This window comes from Somniosus microcephalus, unplaced genomic scaffold (assembly GCF_052327205.1).
Source record: "Somniosus microcephalus isolate GS21.2 unplaced genomic scaffold, FLI_Smic_1.0 unresolved_chr9, whole genome shotgun sequence".
NCBI classification, from domain to species: Eukaryota; Metazoa; Chordata; class Chondrichthyes; order Squaliformes; family Somniosidae; genus Somniosus; species Somniosus microcephalus.
Window position 1 is genome coordinate 37,350,597 of NW_028225187.1, and position 25,342 is coordinate 37,375,938.

General features: G+C 43.4%; 1 protein-coding gene across 1 annotated transcript in view; it reads left to right on the plus strand.

The window, feature by feature from the left end:
- The window catches only part of LOC147085079 (immunoglobulin superfamily member 1-like), a 153,554-nt gene that overhangs the window by 36,705 nt on the left and 91,507 nt on the right, over positions 1-25,342 (plus strand). The window contains exons 2-3 of the mRNA XM_085979424.1: positions 21,438-21,737; positions 22,972-23,274. Of these exons, the coding sequence (XP_085835550.1) occupies positions 21,438-21,737; positions 22,972-23,274 (603 nt within the window). The remainder of the gene's footprint in view (positions 1-21,437; positions 21,738-22,971; positions 23,275-25,342) is intronic.

The following is a 25,342-nucleotide window of genomic DNA, read 5'->3' on the forward strand; positions in this document are numbered from 1 at the left end:
AATGAATTGACTATTCATTTTAATGTCGCATACTTACATATTATTTTCTGTCCGAACAACGTCTGGAAATGAACTGAAAGAGAAAAAAATGGATCAATGAAAAGTTTTGCCCATCAATAGCCTGTGGACCTGTCGCATTAACCAACAGCTCCCAGAGCTCGCATGTTATCACTTCCGAAATTGCCATCAGACTTTCTACCCCAGATATATGTGTACCTTTATAATTCAGTACAGGTAAGGTACAAAATTCAAATTGACTCTAAATTATCAAACATAACAAGCATAATTATATTACTACACAATTAAACAGAACGTATACACCGAGAAAAACATTTTGAAATGTCACTTTGTGTTGCGTAGTGGATATAAATGTTAATACATTTTGGTCTAGACTATTAGAAAGAAGGAAGGAAAGAACGAAAGAAAGAAAGAAAGAAAAAATCAGACGGAAGGAAAGAAAGAAAGAAAGATCATAAAAACATAAGAAAATAAGAAATAGGAGCAGGAGTCGGCCAATTGGCCCCTCGAGCCGGCTCCGCCATTTAATAAGATCATGGCTGATCCAATCTTGCCCTCAACAACACTTCACCGCTCTCTCCCCATACCCCTTGGCTCCCCTGTAGTTCAAATGTCTGTCAATCTCCGCCTTGAATATATTCAATGACTCCGCCTCCACAGGTCTCTGGGGTAGAGAATTCCAAAGATTCACGACCCTCTGAGAATAAATTCCTCCTCATCTCCATCTTAAATGGGCGACCACTTATTCTGAAACTATGCCCCCTAGTTCTAGATACCCCCATTAGAGGAAACATCCTCTCAGCATCCAACCTGTCAATCCCCCTCAGAATCTTATATGTTTCAATAAGATCACCTCTCATTCTTCTTAACTCCAACGTGTATAGGCCCAACCTGCTCAAACATTTGTCAAGAGAGAGAAGGAAAGAAAGTAAGAAAGAAAGAAAGAAAGAAAGAAAGAAAGAAACAGAGTTAAAGTTTTAGGTATATAAATGTAATGAGAACTAGCAGATATTAGAGATGAAGAGTGTTAAGTCTGTGTGTCCCAGTTATGCTTATTATAAATCACTGGACACAGAGCACAAGAATAACTTTTAACAGGTCTTTACTATTCAGAGGTCAGGGCTGAACTGCCCAGCAAATCCCTACACAACGTTTATATACCGGTGTGGTCACCACCGGTATTACAGTATACAGCATCCAAGAGAATGTAGTACATCGCTTAAGGTAGTTCTCTTAAGGTGGAACAGGTTACATACACCACAATCCTCTCTTTTTAGCTTAACAGTTATATCCCCATTTAACATAACATAATAACATATAGACATATATATATACAACTTCATGCAAAACAGTTCAAAGATTCAGTCTCTGAGGAGGCCTCCTGATTCGAGTTGGATAACGCCTTTCAGGGGTCTCTGATTCTCGTTGCTGGGGTGACTCATCTAGTTGATCTCTTTTGGATTGGACATCATCCTCAGGTACATTCACTTCTGAGGTAGATGCTTCAGGTTCACTAACTTCTTCCATGGTTGTCTCTGCCGTAACCCTGGGTTCGACACTTGTTCTCGATTCTACCAGTTGGTCAGCATGACGCCGTATTACATTTTCACCAATATCTACCGTGTACATCAAGGGTCCTTGTCTGGCCCGAATTGTTCCAGATTGCCATTTCTCGTATTTATAGTCCCGGGCTAACACTGGTTGTCCTATTTCGAAACTCCGAGTGGTCTTGTTATTTATATGCTGGAACTGTTTGTTTTCAACTTCCCTCCGCACATTTGGTTTTAACAAGTCCAACATGGACCGCAACCTCCTGTAATAGAACATCATGGCAGGACTTTGGTTTGTCACTGCATGAGTGGCGTTTCGATATGCCAGTAGGAATTTGTATACCTTGTGTTGTAGTGGAATCTGATCTTCGCTCATGGCCTTTATTGCTTTTTTGAACGTTTGTACAAATCTCTCAGCCAACCCGTTTGTAGCCGGATGATATGGGGCAGAGGTATAATGTTTCACCCCATTCTTCTTCATGAATTTCTGGAATTCTTCTGACACGAACTGCGGTCCGTTGTCTGATCATATTTGTTCTGGCAATCCATTTCTGGCAAATATCGTTCTTAGCACCACGATCGTCTTTTCCGAGGTAGTGGTAGTCATCTTAATCACTTCTGGCCATTTAGAATGTGCGTCCACCGCAATTAAAAACAAGGAGTCCATGAATGGACCAGCAAAGTCAATATGTAACCATTGCCATGGGGTTGAAGGCCATTCCCATGGATGCAGCGGTGCAATCGGAGGTGCATTTTGCACTTTTTGGCACCCTGAGCAGCTTTTCGTCAGATCCTCTATCTGTTGTTCGATACCCGGCCACCACACATAAGCCCTTGCAAGGCTTATCATCTTGACTCCCCCCAGATGACCTTCATGCAGTTCCTTTAGAACTCTCTCTCTTAACTTAGGCGGAATAATCACCCTTGTTCCATACATCAATGTTCCTTGACAGACGGACAGCTGTTCTCGTCTTGCTGAGAATGCCGGTAACAGTGGATCACCATGTGCTGGCCATCCCTTCACTGTCACTTCGTAGGCCCGGGACAGTGTCGGGTCATTCCTGGTTTCTCTTTCAATACTTGCATTGGTGACTGGTAAACATTCGATGAAGGTTGAGTGAAATAACTCAACAGGGCAGAGTCAACCATCGGTGCCTTCTCCTCTGTAGGTAGTGGCAGGCGCGACAGCCCATCAGCATTACCATGCTGCTTTGTACCTTTGAATTCGATCTGATATTGATGTGCCCCTAGGAAAGGGACCATCTCTGGAGTCTCTGTGCTGTCATCACCGAAACACCCTTCTTAGGGTTAAAAATGGATACCAACGGCTGGTGGTCTGTCAGAAGCGTAAATTTTTGGCCCTGCAGGTAATGATTAAACTTCTTTACTCCCCACACAAGGCTGAGAGCCTCCATATCTATCTGAGCATAGTTGCGCTCAGCGGAGGTCAATGATCTGGATGCGAACGCAACTGGCCTCTCCAGGCCATTTGGCAACTTGTGTGAGAGTACTGCCCCAATACCATATGGAGAAGCATCACAAGCCAAACGAATAGGCAGCGTTGGGTTGAAGTGAGCCAACACTTCCTCTGAGGTGATCAATGCCTTGCATTTGAGAAAGGCCCTCTTACAGTCCTCGCTCCACTTCCATGGTACTCCCTTCTGCAAAAGAGCATTCAGCGGGTGCAGCACCGTGGATAAATTTGGCAGAAACTTATGGTAATAGTTAATCAACCCTAGGAACGACCTCAACTGGGATACATTATCCGGAGCGGGAGCCTTCAAAGCAGCTTCGATCTTGTCAGGAGAATTATGAAGCCCCTCCTGGTCAATGACATAACCACAGTACGAGATCCACTTCTGAAAGAACTCACATTTCTGGCGATTAACTCGAAGTCCATTTTCTTTCAATCTGGTGAGCACCAGTTCCAAATTTGCAAGGTTTTCCTCGTCATCATCTCCTGTAATCAGAATATCGTCCAGGTAACATTGTGTGCCTGGAATTCCCTGTAATACCTGCTCCATGGCCCTCTGCCAAATTGCTGGAGCCGATGCCACTCCAAAAACCAGTCCATTATACCGGTACAAGCCTCTTTGCGTGTTGATCGTGAGATACTGGCGTGACTCTTCCTCAACTTCCATCTGTAAGTACGCCTGCGCCAGGTCTATCTTGGTGAAGTGTTTCCCGCCAGACAATGAAGCGACGATATCCTCAATCCGCGGAAATGGATACTGCACCGTGTGAAGCACCGGATTAACAGTGATCTTGAAATCTCCACAGATGCGAACCTTCCCCGGTTCCCCTGGCTTGTTGCTCGATGAACACTTCATGACGGGAACAATGGGCATGGCCCACTCACTCCAGTCTACCTTAGACAGTACTCCTGAATGTTCTAGCCCTTCCAGCTCAGCTTCCACAGCAGGTCGTATCGCACAAGGTACCGGTCTGGCTTTGAAAAATTTCGGGTTTACATGTTCTTCAACCTTGATGTTTGCCTTAATTCCTCTCAGTGTTCCCAGTCCCTGTTGGAACACCTCTTTAGCATCGACCAATATTCTAGACAATCGTTTAGGTTTGACATCTTTTTTACCGGAATCTACCATTAGTGCTTTAAAGGAATGCCAGTCCATATTTATTTTCCTAATCCACTCCCGTCCCAGTAGTGGTGGACCTCCCTCAGGTAGCACATATAAGTCCATTCCTCAGCTTCCTTTGCCCTTGAGGACCACCTTTACCTCTATCTTCCAAATGGGGTATACTCTTTGCCCCGTGTATGTTTTCAATACAATCTCCTTATCCCGTAGGGGAATATGTGGGAATAACCTTTTGTAATCTTGCTTATTCATGACCGTCAATGCCGATCCAGTGTCCAATTCCATCTTCACTTGGACTCCTGCTATCTGAAGTGTGACCCAGATTGTTTGTAGGTCTGCGTCATTACCAACATTGTGTACTCTTAGACTACCCAGTTCATTACTGCTGGAGTCTGAATTTGACTTCTGTTCGTTCGAACTGCTCTCTGTCACCTTGTGTACCTTTCTTTACTTTTCCTGCGGTGACTTTTTGTTGCTGGTCTTCTTTCCTGACCGGCATGCTTTAGCTATGTGACCAAGCCTGCCACATTTTCTGCATTCCTGATTTTTGAACCAGCACTGGTTCTGATCGTGCGTTGTCTTTCCACAACGATAACATTTTACTCTACCCAAGACCATTTGATTGGTGCTGAGTTCCGGTGACCATAGCTGCATTTCTGCAGTGCCTCTCGCTGCGGCTTCGTGCGATGCTGCAATAGTGACAGCTTTATCAAGCGTAAGATCATTCTCCTCAAGCAGTCGCTTTTGTGTTCCTTCTTTTAACAATCCACACACAAATTTATCCTTCACCGCATCTGCTAGTCCTGTTCCAAACTGACAGTACTTTGATAGCTTACGCAGTTCAATTAAAAATTCAGCGTTGCTTTCGTCTTTCAGCTGCGTTCTTCTGTAAAATTTAAATCGTTCCGCTATCATCAGCGGCGTGGGGTTTAAATGATTTTTCAGGACAGTAACAATATTCGCAAAAGTCTGATCCGCTGGTTTATCTGGTGATAGAAGGTGCTTCAATAGCCCGTATGTCTTCGCACCCATTGAGCTTAATAAGGTTAGTGCTTTCTCATCATCTGGTACCTTATTTGCTTTACAATATACTTCCATGCGTTCTACATACGTGGTCCAATCTTCGATATCGCTATCAAAGGTATTAATGTTCCCATGTTTAGGCATCCTTGCAAGCTTTTAAATTTTTCTTTTTCTCAAAATGGTGGCTTCCCGCGCTTGTCTTCTTCCCCCGCCTACTAAAATGGCGGCTTCCCGCGCTTGGCTGTCTTTCCCGCGCTCGTCTTCTTCCCCCGCCGACTACAATGGTGGATTCCCGCGTTTGCCTTCTTCCCCCGCTGGCTGCAATGGCGATTGTCGTGCTGCTGCCGTTCTCGCCTCCCCAGCGGTTCTCAATTCCCCGACGCTGCTTTTACTCCCCCGCGGTTCCCGTGGGCATTCACGCTTCCCCTGCTGTTGCGCCTCTCAGCCCCGCATGCAGCCCGGTCCTTTACACCGGCTGCGTTTGAGTTCTCCGCGGCTCTCGTGCCTTAAGCTGCCACAGTCGCTGTGCCTCTTGGCCTCGATTGCAGCCCGGCCCTTTTCGCCGGCTGTGGTCGAGTTCTCCACCCTTTTTCCTCCATTTTCCCTCCCCCACTCCAGTCAACGTGGCCGACGTTCTGCTCGTGTCGCTGATCGGCTTACCCACCACCGTGGTAGAAGGGATGATCACTGCCTGTCACTGATGGAGGGCTTCGTGATCAGAATTTTTCTTTTTAACCCGGGTTCTCGATGCCTCCCGTGCGATGGTGCTCAGCAGGATGATGAGGGCGGATGCTTCTTCTCGACGCCCATTCTGAGGACGAAGCTGCCTTGGATGTAAAACTGCTGCAGGGTAAGATCGGACTCATCGCCACTGTTAAGTCTGTGTGTCCCAGTTATGCTTATTATAAATCACTGGACACAGACCACAAGAATAACTTTTATCAGGTCTTTTCTATTTGGAGGTCAGGGCTGAACTGCCCAGCAATTCCCTACACAACGTTTATATACCGGTGTGGCCACCACCGGTATTACAGTATACAGCAGCCAAGAGAAAGTAGTACATCTCTTAAGGTAGTTCTCTTAAGGTGGAACAGGTTACATACACCACAAAGAGCATTGATAATAAATATCCGGCCCCCTTGGGAGTCTAACTACCTTCCGTCTGCCAAATTGCCGATCCAGGACAAGCCTCTGCACTTTGAACAGGGCAAGCCTCTGAACCACATGAATCCCTGGAATACATGGTCCTCCTTGCATTTCGTAGTGGAGAGGCCCAGGATCACAATCCTCGGCACCTACAGAGCCAAAAGGTTAATGCGTAGATTTATCCTGATCGGAGACATCCGCACGCACGAACCCTCCGATCGGAAATTCAGGGCCAATGTGTCTTTGACTTATGTTTATAACAGCCTCACATACCTTCTCCTTTCTTCCTTTAATAGGCTTTTAGAATGTACGATAAGATTGTTCAGATCATGAGAAACATCTGTGTGATTTTGTTTAAGCTGCTAGAGGACATCATCCAGTTTGCATCCTGTGAATTGCTATTTCATGTATTTAAAATGTCAATGAAATGTCGAATATGATCAAATATGCATATTAGAAAAAAACAGCTGCATGCTGAACCCTGTGTCGGCAGTTCCTCAATTCAAGCATTTTGCGGAACTCTCTATTTGAACTTTTCATTGACGTAAAGATCTTCGAGTAGTTAATGTTACCAGACAGTACACCCATGCCCACTGATCCCAAGAACAACTGAGAGAGGAAACATGTTCTAATTAGATTCTTGCACACTGTGCGGATCCTTCCAAAATACCGAGATATTGTGTTTTGTTAATTGCCTTTGTCATTGGTTTGGGGATAACGGATATGATGTGAATGTTGCTGCAGTAACCGAGATTGCAACACAGACGTCACGTTAGCTGAAGTCACTAATTAGGGCACTGGGTTAACATTAGTCAAGTTGTCACGAAAAGGAACGTATAACTTCCCTTATTCGTTATGTTGGATTGGGGTAGGGATTAGGGAGGGCAGAGTATCCGAAAGTGGAGAGAGCGAAGGAGGCAGAACAACAGGAGGGCGCGGTCATGGAGGGAGAGCGAGAAAAGTAAAAGGGAAAGAAAGTGGAAAAAGAAATGAATGGCTCGGGTCCGGACTGCCAGTCAATGTGCTCACGGGAATAGACACAGGGGAACAACCTGTGGAATAGTGCAAAAGGTGATAGATGCACATATCGATATAGACACAGAGCAATAAATAAACAGAGAGAAAGGGAGAGAGAAAGAGAGATAGAAAGAGAGACAGAAAGAGAGATTGAAAGAAAGAAAGATTGAAAGATAGATTGAAAGAAAGAAAGATTGAAAGATAGAATGAAAGAAAGAAAGATTGAAAGAAAAACTGAAAGAAGGATTGAAAGAAAGAAAGATTGAAAGAAAGAGATAGAAAGCAATAAAGAATGGTAGACAGAAAGTAAGAAAGAAAGAAATAGGAAAGAGAGTGAGAAAGAACGAAAGAAATATAGAAAGTTTGAAAGAAAGAATGATTGAAAGATAGAAGAGACAGAAAGAAAAAAAAATGGTCGAAAGAAAGTAAATAAGAAAGAAAGAGAGATAGTAAGAAAGAAAAAACAAAGAGATAGTAAGGCAAGTAGGTAAAACAAAACACTGTGAATGCTGGAATCCTGAAATACAAACAGGAAATTCAGGAAACACTCAGCAGGTCAGGCAGTATCTGTGGAGAGTAAAACAGAGTTAACGATTCAGGTTGGTAAATGTAATGAGAACTAGAAGATATTGGAGATGAAGTGCTATTAAAATAAGTGCAGGAACTGGGAACCACTCCCAGGAACCTCTTTCTCACACTTCCGCCATCAGACCCTCACTCCCAGGAACAATTTCCGACCACCAACCGCACCCCTGGCAGTCTACCTACTGTCTTCCGCCACATTCCCGAACCAGGGTAAGCCTCTCCACATTGTTAGATTCCCCACGATTCCCTTACCTGCTGCTGTTCTACTGTAACCATTAAAAATCCTCTGCACCCAATATGTGTTTCTAGACTTGCAACAATAGCACTCCCATTTCCCTTACACCATCATCCATTTTGTCACTGAATCACTCACGTCCTCCAACCTATCACAGACTGCCTCATTTTATTAATTTCCTGTCCCCTTTATCCTGGCACTTTATATTCTTAAAAGCTGCTCATCTCTAACAACTTCCAGTTCTGATGAAAGTTCGTTGAACTGAAACAATAACTCTATTCTCTCTCCACAAAGCATGCCTGACTATTTGAGTGTGTCCAGCACTTACCGTATGAAGTAAGTTAGACAGACAATGTGTCTTTGAATTAGTTATATAGCAGCCACACATACTCTGCCCTTACTTCCTGTAATCCGCTTTCAAAACTGTACGAGAACAGTGTCCAGATCTTGAGAAACCACTGCATGATTTATTGTTTAAGCTACCAGAGCACATCATCCAGTTTGTACCCTGTGAATTACTCGCCCACCTTTTAACAATTACAAATACAGGCCGAGTATTACCGATTATGCGCATTAGAAACAAATACAGCAGCGAGCAACGCCCTGTGTAGACTGTTCCTCAATTCAAACAGTTTGCGTAACTCTCTATTTCAACTTTACATTGAAATAAAAATCTTCGAGGAGTTAAAATTACCAGACACTAGAATCATACTCACTGATCCCAAGAAGAACTGAGAGAGTATACATGTTCTAATTCGATTCGCGCACAATTTTCGGAGCCTCCAAAGGACTGAGATAGATTTCTTTCTTAACTTCCTTCGTCGTTGGTTTGTGCATAAAGGATATGACGTGGCTGTTGCTGTAGTAATCAAGATTGCAACACAGATATCACGTTAATCAGGTTGTTACTAAAGGAACGAATAATCTTCTTCATCCTCATAGGCAGTTCCTCGGAACCGAGGATGTCTTTCTTCCACATTAAAAATGTGTTCGCAGGTGACTGATGAGTCCAATGCAGGACCTACAGTCTCTGTCACACGTGGGGCAAACGGTGGTTGAAGGGGTGGGAGGGTGGGGTGCTTCGGTTGACATGCGCTGCTTGCGCTTGGCTTCCGCTTGCTCCCGGCGAAGAGACTCGAGGTGTTCGGTGCCTTCCCAGATGCTTCTCCTCCACTTTGTGCTATGGTCTCAGGCCAGGGATTCCCAGGTGTCGGTGGGGATGTTACACTTTTTCAAGGAGGATTTGAGGGTGTCCTTGAAGCGTTTCCTCTGCCCACCTGGGGCTCTCTTGCCGTGCCGGAGCTCTGAGTAGAGTGCTTGTTTTGAAAGTCTCGTATCGGGCATGCGGAAAATTTGACCCATCCATCGGAGTTGATCGAGTGTGGTCAAGGCTTCGATGCTGGGGATGTTGGCCTGAGCGGGAATACTGACATTGGTGCACCTATCCTGCCAAAGGATTTGCAGGATCTTGCGGAGGCAGCGTTGGTGGTACCTCTCCAGTGCTTTGAGGTGCCTCCTGTACATGGTCCATGTCTCTGAGGCGTACAGCAGGGCGGGTATCATTGCTGCTCTGTAGACCAGGAGCTTAGTGCCGGGTTTGTGGTCCTGGTCTTCAAACACTCTCTTCCAGACCTGTCAGCACATACAATTACTACACACTCATTCTGAACATGAATTTGACATGTTATATTGAGTTACGAGGAGAGATTACACAAACAACGCATGTATTTCCTAAAATTTAAATGTGAGGGGGTGATCTGTTCGATGTTATCAAGATAGTAAGGGGAACAGATGGGATAGATAGAGATAAACGATTTCCGCTGGTTAGGGATTCCTGGACTAGGTGGCATAGTCTTAAAATTAGAGCCAAACCTATCAGGAGTGAAAATATGAAATTCCAAAATTATACACACAAATGGTGGTCGAAGTTTGAAACTATCTCTCGCAAACGGCAATTGTTGCTAAATCAATTGTTAATTTTAAATCGGAGATTGATAGCTTTCCATTAACCAAAGGAATTAAGGGATATGGGCCAAAGGCAGATTAACCATGATCTCAATGAATGGCAGAACAGGCTCGAAGGGCGGAATGGCCTCTTCCTTTTCCTATATATGTAAATAGAAGCCTGTAGCATATATTAAACAATGTATTGAAACAACCACCTACAATGCCAGTGCGTTTTAGGCAATCACATATAACTTCCCGGTGCCTCTCTGAAGATGTTTCAATATTAAACATCTTGTTTCAATGATGAAGGACTGAAAACCTTAATTTAAAAAAATAGAGACTGTTTTAGGATCACAGAGAGAAGCTCAGAAGGATTAACTTCTATTCCAGATTATGTTAATTGTATGCTGACGTTATCTTAATATATTTGCATATATATGTACATATTAGTACATTTAATCGCTAAACACACAACAACCCTGTTTAATTTTCAGTACAACAATAAGATTACTCGCTACATTATTCAAAGAGCAGATTTGTATAATAATTAGCTTTACGTACTGTAACCTATCTGCAGCCAGTGCAGTATTTAGCAGGAAGCAATGTTTCATAGCCAAAGATAGTGAACAAATCACTTTACACATATTTCATCTCTGATAATGATACCCTGTATTATTCCAAAGACATGCAGCAAACAATTTGGTTAATCAGAAGTGTTTTGTGTACTTTTCAGAGACATATTACAAATTATTGTATATATATAGTAAAACAGCACAGAATGTGGTCATCGTGCCTGTACAGTCTCTTTGAAAAAACTATTCAGTTGACCCACTCCCCTGTTATTTCACCAAATCCCTGTAAATGTTTCCTTTTCAACTATAAAATCACTTACCTTAAATTAAGTGTGAAATCTGTTTCTATTTTCCTTTCAAGCAATGAATTCCAGGTAGTGATTAATAGGGTATTAAAAAAATATCCGCAACTCCCCTCTTTTTTGCCAATTACCATAAATGTACATCCTCTGGTCAACGATCTCTAGCCAGTGGGAACTGTTTGTCCTAATTCAACCTATCAAAACCCTATATAATTATGATCACTTTAGGTTCTTCTCAGGTACACGATGCAGATTGTGGTATCTATTTCTCCCTACACTCTCTCTTACGATAGATATGGAGAAAGAAAGAGATAGAGAGAGAGGCATTTAGACAAGCTTACATATATACAGACAAGCATAAAATTAAACCGAAAATGAATACATTGCTGAACATGTAATGATTGATATCCAGAATACATATAAAGGCACCTTCTCTGAGCCACAGTTTTCCCTCGCTAATTGATTAGAAGGGAGCTGTATTATTAATGTATCGTTTCTGTGGCATTGATCTATCTGCGAAGAAGACAGCGAGAAAATTGGAAAAAATGTAGACTTGCATTTATATAGCGCCTTTCACGAACATCGGACTTCTCAAAGCACGTTACAGCCAATGAAATACTTTTCAAGTGAAATCACTGTTGTATTGTGGGAAACGGTGCTGCCATTTTGCGTACAGCAAGGTCCCACAAACAGCAATGTGATAATGACCAGATAATCTGTTTTTGTTAGGTTGGTGGAGGGATAAATGTTGGCCAGGACACCGGGGATAACTCCCCTGTTTCTTTGAAATATTGGCCGTGGGACCTTTTTAATGTTCACCTGAGAAGAGGGACAGGCCCTCTGTTTAATGTCTCATCCAAAAGACAGCACCTCCGACAGTGCAGCTCTCCCTCAGCTTTGCTTCAGAGCTTCAAGTATGGCTTTATGTGCTCAAGACCATAGAGTGAGACTCTGAACCCACAACCTTCTGACTCAGAGGCGAGTGTGCTAGCAACTGAGCCACAGTTCACAGGGAAGTGAGTCAAGAAGTTACACTTCCCTCTCTGCACAAAACAGTGTGTATTAAAGGCATCTTCCTCAACTGATGGTGTTGCTGTGAAAATGCCAGCAGCAGCTTACAGCAGAGATATCAGTTTTCAAAGGAAACAGGTTAAATTGAGCAATGCCTGAATCAAGTTTCCTCTAACTGCAGGCAGCTTGTGATTCAGTCTTTGTGAATAATTATTCTGTTTCCATAACTGCCGGCGCCAGGATTACTATTTCATGCTTTATTCTCAGACCTGTACCTGAGATATACCTATATTGATAATTTATTCTCCAATGCGTTTCATCTTATATCATTTGTCTTCAAATTTGCACTAACTTCCCAAACGGGTGGATTTTCCAAATGCTATTTTCGGTTGGCTGAGTGAGGAATAATGACCAGGACAACAGTGCAGCTGCCCTGATCTTCATTGAGTCATGGTGTGGGATAACTTACATCCACCTGAGGGAGGAGGAAGGGGCCTCAGTTTACCATCTCATACTAAAGAGGGCACCTCCGGCAGTGCAGCGCTCCCTCTGGCGATTTTACCACCTGCCCTAAATGTGCACCCTCTGGTTGCTGATCTCTGGACAGTGAAACGGTTTTTCCTATTTGCATCATCAAAATAATTTCTAATTATGAATAACTCTATTAAAACCCCTTGCCCTTCCCTGCTGCACAGAGAACATCACCCTGCTTCTCTACCATTTCCACATAATCGAAGTTCCTCATCTGTTTCCATTCTGTTCAATTTTCTCTGCATTCTTTCCAAGGCTTTTACATCCTTTGTAAAATCTGATGGCCAGAACTGGACACAATGTTCCATCTGAGCCCCCAAAAATGATGTTTAATGATTTAGCATCACCTCATAATTATTCATCACTACTTTATGGCTCTATTTATAAATCACATGATACGGTATACTTTTTAACAGTCTTTACAATTGGCCTGCCAACTTCAAAGATGTGTGTAAGTGAACCTCCAGGTCTATCTGTTACTGCACCCCCTTTAGAATTACACCAAGCTATTTATATTGTCTCACCTCATTCTTCCTTCCAACAGGCATCACTTCCCTGCATTACGTTTCAGCAGCAATGTCTCTGCACATTTGAAATGATGCCCTTTAACCCCAAGTCCAGGTCGTTAATATATAGGAGCAAGGGCAGAGGTCTCAATAAGCGACCCATGGGGAACCCCACTACATACTTCTCTCCAGTCTGAAAAACAAGCCTTCAGCACCACTCACTTCTTTCTGACCCTGAGCTGTTTTTATATCCACGCTGCCACAGACTCTTAATTAATATAATTGAGAAAAGGACAATAAGCAGCAATAAGTGGGCAATTACCGTTCAATAGTTTTTAATTGAATGTCGAGGAATAAAAGGAGGGACCCGGATACAGTAGCAACACAGGCAGCATCTACAAGCAGGTTGTATTGACTTGTTTAAGTGGTAAGAGTTTACATGTTTTAAGCTGAGGCAAATACAGGGCTATGGCAAAACGGCAGGATATTGGAATTTCATCAGGGTTGCTGCAGCAAACAGCCAGCAGAGAGAGAAACAAACAGACAGAGAGAGAGACAGGGAGAGTGAGAAAGAGAATCACACACACACAGACAGAGACGGAGAGAGAGGCAGAGAAACAGAGAGAGAGTGAGACAGAGAGAGAGTGAGACAGAGAGGGAAAGAGGGAGAGTGAGTGAGAGACAGAGAGAGAGACAGACAGACAGAGAGAGAGGCAGAGACAGAGAGACAGAGAGGGAGACAGAGAGACAGAGAGAGAGACAGAGAGAGAGAGAGGGAGACAGAGAGAGACAAAGAGTGTGAGAGAGACAGACAGAGAGAGACAGACAGGGACAGAGACAGAGAGAGATCGAGAGAGAGTAAGACAGAGAGACAAACAGAGAGAGAGAGACAGAGAGAGACAGGGAGAGAGAGGGAGGTCTGAATGGTGTCATGAGCATCTGCAAAATCCTAAAGTTTCAGAAAACTTCAAAAGAAGCAATTCATGCGAAAGAGAAAACTGCTTACGTTTGAATGGTGACTGTACTCAAGGTTAAACTAGGCTAAAACAAACAAAGTGACATACTGGTGGGGTGGGAGGGGATCGGTTGATGATGATGCGGTGGTGTACATCACTAATATGCACAGACTGTATAAACGTGCTGTCAGAAAGATATACAGGTTATGAAAGCCTTTATTAAATCAAAACACGATTGTATTCCGTGCATGGGTAGTTTTAAAATCTAGGTGAGTCGATGTTGTAACACAATTAACATAAAATAGAATATGAGTAACTGATATGATATTGTAGTACTGTATAGCCTAGGCTTCACTTTAAAATGTATGTTGGTCTGTTCAAAGATGACAGAAATGCGCAATTGTGGAGCATTTTCTGGACCTGAATCCAGTATTTGAGTGATAGTTCGTTATTTGACTTGTGCAATGTTGTAATCTACAGGATATTTGTCAGCAATTTCTCCCAGTGAATCTGAACCGTTCTTTCCCAAGGGAGGGAAAGACTCTGTAAGTAACCGATTAGAGATTGAAAAGTGGAGTTGAGGAATTTCTCGGTTCTCCAAAATTATTCTGCAGAAAAAGGGGATCTCCGGGTGACTCGGAGATAAGGTATTGTATGTGATCAGTGATTAGAGTTGTTAACAAAGGACCAGGTCCGTATACCACCTTCTGTGTAAGCGTTCCTGACTTGCTGATAATGAATTGGGTGATGCCTCAGGAAAGGGGCTCGGGTAGGTCTGGCGGTGGATGTCACAGGGAGGATGGCAGTGAAACTGCCAAGAAGGAAATCACTGTGTCTGTAGAAATAAATCTTAGGCCAGCGCTTTTTCTACACTCCTTCACAATGGAATAATTCAGATTCAAAGATTCCCTGAGATATGAAGTGGAAGATCTATTCCATTGATTCAAATGATGCAGCAATTAAATAACATCACAGCCAACCTCATCAACTGAATATGGAAGGACATTGATGATATTGTGCCATTTCAATAAAATTACATCCAGTGTTTGTACACATTGGGCGACATAAAATGTAATGTTTTTGGCCTGATAATTGAGCCACAGGCATAATTTGCTGCTGTCATATTTGCCTATAACTTCAGTTAAAACATCAGCTCGGCTACACTCTATATTGTGCAGAATATTACTATAAAATTCTAATCCCACAGGGTGGACAGCACTGAGCCAAAGCCATCACGGCAGATGCCTCGTTACTCAGAAGGAGCAATAACCTGCTGTTTGAACATGTTAATACTAAACGGTCACACGCAACAAGAAAGGTGGAACCTGACCAGCCAAGAAAATTAATTGCATTTCAACAGCGGCCAGCTTCTGTTAAGGTGCTTTCCCAACATTGATACTGTGCAGTCACATGGTTCACATAGCGAGCGAGAGGGAACAGTACAGCAACAGGAAATGATAGCTTGACAAAATATTTGAAAGTATTCTTCCTGTTGTAGTGTTAACCAGAGCTCAATGGGTCGCACTCTCGCACAAGCTCATGGGATCAAGTCACTACTCCAGAGACTTGGGCACAAAAACCTAGGGCTGACACTCCAGTACAGTGCTGAGGGAGTGCTGCACTGTCGGAGGTGCCGTCTTTCAGATTTTTCTGCTCTCTAAGTTGGACGTAAATTATTCCATGGCACAATTTTGAAAAGGAGCATGGAAGTTATTCCCGATTGACCTGGCCAATATTTATCCCACATTCAACATCACAGAAACAGATGATCTGGTCATTATCACATTGCTACTTGTGGGAGTTTGCTGTGTGCAAATTAGCTGCCGAGTTTTCTATATTGCACGTCTCTAATTTTCTAAAAGTACTTCATTGGCTGTATAGCATTTTGGGATGTCCGGTGGCCATGAAAGGCGCTATATAAATGCAAATCCTTCTTTCATTTCACAGAATAGGCAGCTAGCTGGGAGAGGTTTTGATCTCAGCTTCATTAGCATATGTTATACCTCTTATATTGTGAAAGTTTAATGCATGTCATTTACTCTGCTTACGTGTTTGTGTCTTTGCTTTCCATTTGTCACTCATTAGCGTGCAGTGAAGGGAATAAAGGCGAATAGCATTAAAGAGTATCTGCATCAAACAGCACCTACCATTCACTACAACTGGCACGGATGAATGATGTACTAATGGCAGAATTTTAACTGCTTTATATTACCCCGAATAAATGGTTTCGTTGGCACTGCCACTCACCTTCCCCTCTTGTGTATTTTGAACATACACAACGGACTGTGAACTTCTTCATCCACCTTGTTATAACTTTCCGTTCCTGACCTTTAATGTCCTTCTCCTCCCTCTAGACTGCCGCCCCTCGATAAATGATTCCATCCTCTCTGATGCCTTGGAGATTTAACCCTTCCATTGACCACTGCTCAAATACTTTCTGTTCCTTTCCCATTGACACAAAATCTTGGCATCACAATGTTGTCATTAGGCTGAACTCCAGCCGAGGCAACTGTCTCGAAAGCTCTCTGTTAATGAGCTGCGATAATGATTAAGCTGGGTCTAGAGCACGAATCACATGAACAGGTGGCTCTACACCCATTCGATCGTCACCTCCTGTTTGAAGTGGGAATTACAGTCACTATTTACAAAGAAACATAGAAGATAGGAGCAGGAGTATGCCATTCGGCCCCTCGAGCCTGCTCTACCATTCAATGAGATCATGGCTGATCATCCAAAATTAGTACACTGTCCCTGCTTTCTCCCCATATCCCTTGATCCCTGTAGCCTTAAGAAATATATCCAACTTCTTCTTGAATATATGTAATTAATTGGCCTCAACTGTGGTAGAAAATTCCACAGGTTCACCACTCTCTGGGTGAAGAAATTCCTCCTCATCTCTATCCTAATTGGCTTACCCCTTAGACTGTGACCCCTGGTTCTGGACTCGCCGACCATCGGGAACATCCTTCCTGCATCTAGTCTGTCTAGTCATGTTAGAATTTTATAAGTTTCAATGAGTTCCCCTCTCATTCATCTAAACTCCAGCGAGTACAAGCCCAATCGACACAATCTCTCCTCATACGTCATTCCTGCCATCCCAGGTATCAGCCTGGTGAATCTTCGCTGCACTCCTTCAATGGCAAGAACGTTCTTCCTCAGATAAAGTGACCAAAACTGCACACAATACTCAAGGTGCGGTCTCACCAAGGCCCTGTACAACTGCAGCAAGACATCCTTGTTCCTGTACTCGAACCCTTTTGTTACGAAGGCCAACATACCATTTGCCTTCTTAACCACCTGCTGCACCTGCATCCTTACCTTCAGCATCTGGTGCGCAAGATCACCCAGGTCTCTTTGCACTTCCCCTTCTCCCAATCTATTGCCATTCAAAAAATAATCTGCCTTCTGGTTTTTGCCACCAAAGTGGAAAACCTCACATTTATCCACATTCTAGTGCATTTGCCATGTTTCTGCCCAATCACCCAACCTGTCCAAATCGTACTGGAGGTTCACGACATCCTCCTCACAGCATACCCTCCCACCCAGCTTTGTGTCGTCTTCAAATTTGGAGATATTACATCCAATTCCCTCATCCAGATCATTAACATGGATTGTGAACAGCTGGGCCTAGAAATTCATTGTAGCCACTTTTGGGGCGGTAAAGTAGGGCGGCCGCTAAAGTTTGCGCTCGCCGCCAATTCGAGGCCACTTCTCCGATATTCATTAGCTTCACCCTAAGAGTTTGCTCGAGCGCTAAAACTGGCGCTGCACGCCTCTCTTTAGGCGCTAAGCCGGCGGGCCGGGGTGCTACACCGGAAGTTGGGCGCAGGGCAGGTGCGGCGAGCTGCTGATTGACGGCAGACACTCTGGCTCCGGTGAGCTCTTAAAGGGGGAGGGTGGATTTTTTTGAAAGGCCGACACTGGTGTATTTATGGTTTTGGGGAGGGTGTCTCTCCATCAGTTTGTTATGTGTTCCCGGAACACCAGTCGTCTCCGTCTCCTCCTCCTCCTCCTCCTCCTCCTCCTCATTCTCCTCCTCGTCCTCCTCCTCCTCCTCTCCCCCCACCCCCCCAGCCATACCGTACCATTTGTAGTACAGGAGGGCCCTTTAAATTGCGCTCTCCGCGGCCCGCATCGGCTGTGTACCGTTCCACTTCACAGTCGTTACGGCCGCCCGGCGCACAATGGGCCGGCGCGAGTGAAGTTCCGGTTCAGGGCGCACAAAGGGCGTTGCACTAGTAAATGACGTCATGATCTGCGCGCGCAGCAGGGCGCGCGCTATGACTTTGCGCTGGTGCTAAATATGTACTGAAGTTGGGGCGAGGCGCAGATCGCGCTGCGCCCGGGCGCTAAGCACCTAGCGCTCGAGATCTACTCCTCCTAAGACGCTAACAGTTGGCGCGCCCAACTGAATTTCTAGGCCCTGGGGTCCTAGGACCGATCCATGCAGTACCCCACTAGTCACTGCCTGCCACTCGGAAAATGACCCGTTTATTCCAGCTCTTTGCTTTCTGTCTGCCAACTAGTTCTCTATCCAAGTCAATACCTTTCCCCAAATCCCATGTGCTTTAACTTTACACGCTAATCTCTTATGCAGGACCTTATCAAAAGCCTTCTGAAAGTTCAAATACACCACATCCACTGATTCTCCCTGATCTATGTTACCAGTTACATCCTCACAAAATGCCAGTAGATTAGTCAAGCACGATTTATCTTTTGTGAATCCATGTTGAATTTGTCCGATCCTGTCACTGTTTTCCAAGTGCTCTGCTATTACATCTTTTATAATGGACTCTAGCACTTTCCCCACTACCACTGTCAGGCTTACCAGTCTGTAATTCCCTGTTTTCTCCCTACCACCTTTTTTGAATAGTGGGGTAACATTAGCTACCCTCCAATCCATGGCTACTGTTCCAGATTCCATCAAATGCTGGAAGATGATCAGCAAAGCATCAACTATTTCTAGGGCCACTTCCTTAAGTACCCTAGGATGTAGATTATCAAGCAGTGGGGATTTATCGGCCTTCACTCCCATCAATTTCCCTAACATCATTTCCCTCCAAATACTGATTTCTTACAGTTCCTCTCTTTCATCAGACCCCATGTTCCCCGAAATCTGTGGGAGGTTTTGTGTCCTCCTTTGTGAAGACCGAATCAAAAAATGTATTTAATTGGCCTGCCATTTCTTTGTTCCCCATTATAAATTCCCCTGATTCTGACTGCAAGGGACCTTAGCTTGACTTCCCCAAACTTTTTCTCTTCACATATCTATAAAAGCTTTTACAGTCAGTTTTTATGTTCCCTGAAAGCTCACTCTCATATTCTATTTTCCCTTTCTTAATTAACCCCTTTGCCCTCCTTTGTTGAATACTAAACTGCTCCCAATCCTCAGGTTTACTGCTTTTTCTGGCCAATTTATATGTCCTCTCCTTGGATCTTATGCTATCACTAATTTCCCTTGTTAGCCACGGTTGAGTCCCCTTTTTTGTTTTATTTTCATGCCAAACTGTGAGGAATAAATTCTGTAGTTCATCCATGCGGTCTTTGAATGTTTGCCATTGCCTATCCACCGTCAACCCTTTGAGTGACATTCCCCAATCAATCCTACCCAACTCCAGCCTCAGACCATCGTAGTTTCCTTCATTTAAATTTAGGACCCTATGTTACCCATAATATCTTGAAAAGTTCAATAAAATCACATCTTAATCATCTAAATACCAAGGAATACAACGGTAGTTTGTAAAATAAGTGTGTGATATTCACTGGTGTATATTATTATAATTGTGTTGGTCCGTTTATTATAGAACAAACTTTGACAGAAACCTGTTATTTTCTGTCCTTTATATAATGATGTTTACATTTGTTCTAACACAGCAGCAACATTGTGACACTGAACGCGCACCAGATCATATGTGTTAATGCAATGTTAATTGGCTTATTCATCAGTCAGAGCCTGAGTGTAACATCAGTAATGAATTCTATCGTTTCAGACCCCCCACCTCCTCCAACAAGGCCCAGTTATCCGGTATATCTGGTCAGAGAAGAACACATCATTATCTGCGAAGCTGCCAATGGTTACACTTTCGGTCAGCTTCAGTGGTTACTCAGGTGGCCGGTTGGCAATGCAGCCAATGAAATATACAAGGAACAACAATCGTTTACTAACTCAATAATAAATGTAAATAACAATAGTGACGGATGCTACAAATGCCTTTATGAGAAACAAGTGTCCGGACGCCGGATTAACTCTATTCCCAGTGATGCTGTGACTGTCCAAAGTGAGTTATACTTTCTGATATTTTATGCCATTCCAATTTTGTATAACGGCTTCCAGAGATCAGCAACACCTTCAGTTGAAGAAACGTAGATATTGCTCTTGGGCTGGTGCACAAATGGGCGCTATCCAATCTGCTGCACGTTTTTGGTCCCGCCTGATGTTGACATCGATTGACTGCAATGGAACTGAATATCTACCTGTAAAACTTGGCTCTGATAACTGGTAAAAATCTTATTGTGTGTGCTCAACCCTCTGTGGAAACGGAAACTGGGCAGTGTTAAAAAGGGGCGGCCGATTAATTCCCACCATTTTGTGCTTCCGCACAACACAAATTTCACCGCAAAAATATGCTTTTACCGAGTTACCACGTTAAATTGTAGCGACATCTAGAATTGTTCTTCTGCTGCATCTTTATGGGGTAGGACTTCCTCCTGGGCAGCAACGGTATAATAGGCGGCATCGCTTCGTCTGCCTGTTCCACACCCCGGTGCGTATAATGGGAGGCCGATTGCATTGCTCGCGTTTTGTGTTACACCCGATATGATTTAATACCGCAACATCTTCAGGAAACAAATTTATAACGAATTAACCCGAGCTAAGGCAGCAGGCTAAAAACCAGTAATGTAATATAAGAATTGCTAGACGAAATCAATAGAAATGCATCTGAATGATGCCGTTGGTGTCTCTATTGATGTTGGCTGCCTGTGTGTGGCTGCCTCAACTTCAGCTGGATAATATGGGCAATATGGGAATGCTGCCCATTATATATCATGCTCGCTTTTGCTTTGCATTGTTTTCAATGGAAAATAAAATAATGTGGGGCGGGCAGTGGGTATGATGGAAGGATGATCGGAAATCGCCGTTTTACGCCCCTAGGAAAGTTGAGAGTTCTGGCGCATATCTCTGTAATTGTGGCCCATGATAACAGATCTTGTTTTACATTTTTGCGATGGTGCAAATTGGGTGATTTCCATTGGCCGCCTGTAATACTTGCAAGCCTGCTTTTCCCTCCATTGAATTTATTTATAAGGACCGGTCAATTCATTATCAACCGTTTTATACCACCTCGCAAAATTAATTGACCCTCAGAGACTCGCGCCTTAGAGATTTATTTTGCGATACGAATATAAATTCTTTCAAATCTATTATTTTAAACTTCTGTTCCAGGACAAAAGATGATCGCCAGTGTTTCTTTATACCACGAGTTGGGTGTGTATATGAAAGTAGAGTCAGCTCCCATTACCTGTTCCGATTCCAACCAGAACAAGGTTAACAACTTCACTTTCTATCGGGACAATTTGTTACTGAGCTCCCTAGATATTGGTTACCCTCATGGTTTTGCCTCGATCATTATCAGCAACATTTCCGATATATGCACAGGATTTTACAGCTGCAAGTACGAGTTGAGAGTGTTCGGGAGGCAATTATTATCAAACCTCAGTAACTCTGTGTTAATAACTGTAGAAGGTAACTCTTCCTCCTTCTGCTTTACTTAACAAAATCTCAATTCCTGCAGCTAGAAGGAGTTTATGATTTCCTCACTCATGCAACAAACAATACATCCCCCATCCTTCGGCAAAACATACTCTTTCTGAACTGGTAAGAGATGCGGCTGTTACACAGCTGAATTTCGTCTTTGGCAGAAGCGACAAACGGGCGGAATCTTATTGGCCGCGTGTTATTTGCCCCGCCGGATATTCAGTCCAATTAACATGAATGGGACTGAACCCGCCGGTGAATCACCTGGCGGTAGAAAATCTGTGGAGTTACTGGTCGATCATATCCAGTGTCTTTCACTTCTATTCGTGACAATTGTTGTGATTGGTTAAGCATTAGACTAACTGAATCCTGCTCTAGTGAATTATCCTGCTAAACCTTTTGCCTTGCCACATCTCTGCTCACCTTCAACAATTTTGGCACATGCCATGTAAATCTACTCATAACTGGTATTATGTGGCTGTCTCTCCATATCTGTAGAGCTTCCCCTGTGGAAGCCCCAATACTTTAAATGGGCTATTTCAGAGTGTGTTCCTGTTCTGCAAGACACAGCAGTAAGAATAGTGACAACAATCTGGTTAAACATTAGTCATATAGGGATAGATATTCTACCTACCGCTTGGGCAGAACCCCGGTGTTCCCATTACAGAAACCAATGGAAATGTAACTGGAGACGGTTCTACAACCAGCTGCCAATGCATAACGACAATTAATACACTTAGCCAGCAAAATAAACAACGAGCCCATTATCCAGGAATGAATCTGCTACCTATGAGGATCCGAACCACACTGAAACTGAAATGGATCAACATTTAGCACATTAAAGACAAACGTGAAGTTGAAGTGTGAAGAATGATTGTGGTGGAATTGGTCATGGCGGCACAAGGGGTAGGGAGTGCGCTTGTAAAACTGACGGTAGCACATTAGTGACCTGGTATATGCTGTGCCCGATGTTCAATTAATTCGCCGAGGAATATGCTGTCAATTGAACTTAATATCAGTCGCTACATAGAGCGGGCGGCCGATCCAACACCATCCGGTTTTCGCCACCGTCCGAGTCCAATTTCTCTATTGACTTCTAACGACTCAATCATATCATCAGCAACTTGCCCAATTGTACTTAGCGCAACTCTACACTGAATTGATGGCAATGGCTTCAACATAGGAAATTTAGTCAAATTACCTCAATACGTTTTCTTTTCAGAGATTTTTAAACCAGTTATATCAATACATCCAGGAAAAGTTGAAATCGGTGGAAACGTCTCTATTACCTGCACCAGACCGACTGTCTATCGCAGCATCATATTCTTCTTGCAGAGAGCTGGCAATACCAATTGCTCTGCCTCCCTGACCGTGTCAGCAGAGGATAATTCTGTCACCTTCACATTCACCTTCACAAATGTGACTCAGGATGATGAAGGAGTCTACTCCTATTGCTATAAAGCAATGGTTAATGGAACAGTGATATCATCAGCTATCAGTCAACTTGTGCAGGTGACTGTAAAGGGTGAGTGCTATTTATACAGTGACATGTGGGTAAAGGTAAAGAATGAATACAGGGCTCGTGGCAATATATACATTTTTCGATTTCTGCAGCCACACTGTATAAATGAATCAATTCATCCTGACAAACAGACAAATAACACATGGAACGAAAGAAAGCTGCATTAGACTCAAGAGATCTGTGGGTAAAATGTAGTTTAACCGAATGTAACCCGTGGCCTAGATTCGAGGTGGTGAAATTCCACCTGTGCGGGGATGGAACATGTGCGGAATCGCATCTGCTTCCAGTTATAAAACCGCTCGAAATTGAATGTAAATTGCTGGGTTCTATCAAGTACAGACAATATGCGACACCAAATTACCTCCTAAACAATGATGTTGAAAATTTGTCCCAGCACGTCAAATATTCGCTCTTACTTCCCAAATGTGATTCCACGATTGATATAGAAAAGGTAAGAGTAAAGTCCAGGAAGATATTGTTATCAAACAATGAACAACACAAATGGGTGCTGCTTTACACAGTGTCTCAGTGGGTTCAAGCAATGAGGCACTGAGCATTGGCCACTGGCCTTTGAACAACCAGAACAAGAATAATAGACACATTTCACGAAGCACATGAGGGCGCTCTTTGGACAGTAAACAATTTGAGCAAAGCCTCAACTGGGAGACGGGGGGTTCAATGGCAAGGGTGAAAAGAGGGCAGGTGCGGACACATCACCTGTTATACACCCGGCCCGAATTTAGTTCCCATTGAATTTAATAGGTGAATCTTACAGTTGGCTGATGGCGCAGAATGTGCAGTATTGAAATAGACACCCATTATAAACCACACCGGATTTCCCTTTCCACTGAAGGTGATGGAATGTAAAATCGGGAGAGTTGCACATTCAGCGGCTAATTCAATGTCGCCCGTTGTTCACCTGTGACAGGAGTTCAAATTAATCCCAAATGGAAAGTAAAATGAGCTGCGTGTATAACGGTCAGCCGATCCGCTCCCCCCTTTTGGTAAATCTCCCGAATTCGGATTTCACCCTTCGTCTTGCGAGGAGGAAATATTGATAGACCGTGAAGAATTCGCAAAAACTGTGCGCTGGTAAAAGCCAAAAATAGTTTAACGCGGTTTGTGTATTAATAAGAACCATTGTAAGCCCGTTTAAAACTATTACGGAATATAAAAACCATCAGGTTGTTTCTGACAAAAAATATTCACATCGAAGAAAATTCAGCACAGCTAATATTCATAGAATCATGCAGCCCAGAAGGAGGCTATTAGCGCCATGGTGCCTGTGCTAGCGCTCTGAAAGTGCTCTCCAGATAGTCCAACTCCCCTACTCCTTCCCCTTAGCCCTGCAAGTTACTGTCGAAGATGCTTACAACACTTTTTCAGGCATTGCATTCCAGATCATAAATCGCTGAGTTCAAAAAAATCTCCTCACCCTTCCTCTGTTTTTTTGACAAATAAATTAAAATCTGTGGCCTTTGCTTAACAACGCTCCTGCTAGTGGAAACAATTGCTCCCTATGTACTCTACAAAAAAACCCTCATAATTTTGAATACATCTCTACTTAATCTTTCCTCCAAGGAGAGCAATCCTAGCTTTTCTAGTCTCTCCACATGACTGAATTCCCTAATTCCGGTATATCTCTTCTGTACCTGCTCCAAGGCCGTGACATTCTTTCTAGAGTGTGGTGAACATAATAGTACACAAGACTCTAGCTGAGGCGTAAGGAGTGATATATAAAGCTTTACCATAACTTCCTTGTTTTTGCCTCTATTTTGAAACCAATGTGTCCCGGATTCATTTTTCGCAGCCTTCTCAACTTGTCCTGCGACCATCAAAAATGTGTATATGTGAATGGACAGTTCTCTCTGTTCCCGCATCCTGTGTAAATGTTTTCCATTGAGTCTATTCTGCAGCTCCTCATTTTTTTCCCTGCCAAAATGCATCACTTCACAAATCTCTCCATCAAATATATCTACCATTGTTCTGCCCAATTCACCATTCTTTCTCTTTCCTCCTAAAGTCTGCTACTATGCTCCTCACTGCTCACTATATTTCTATGCTTTGGGTC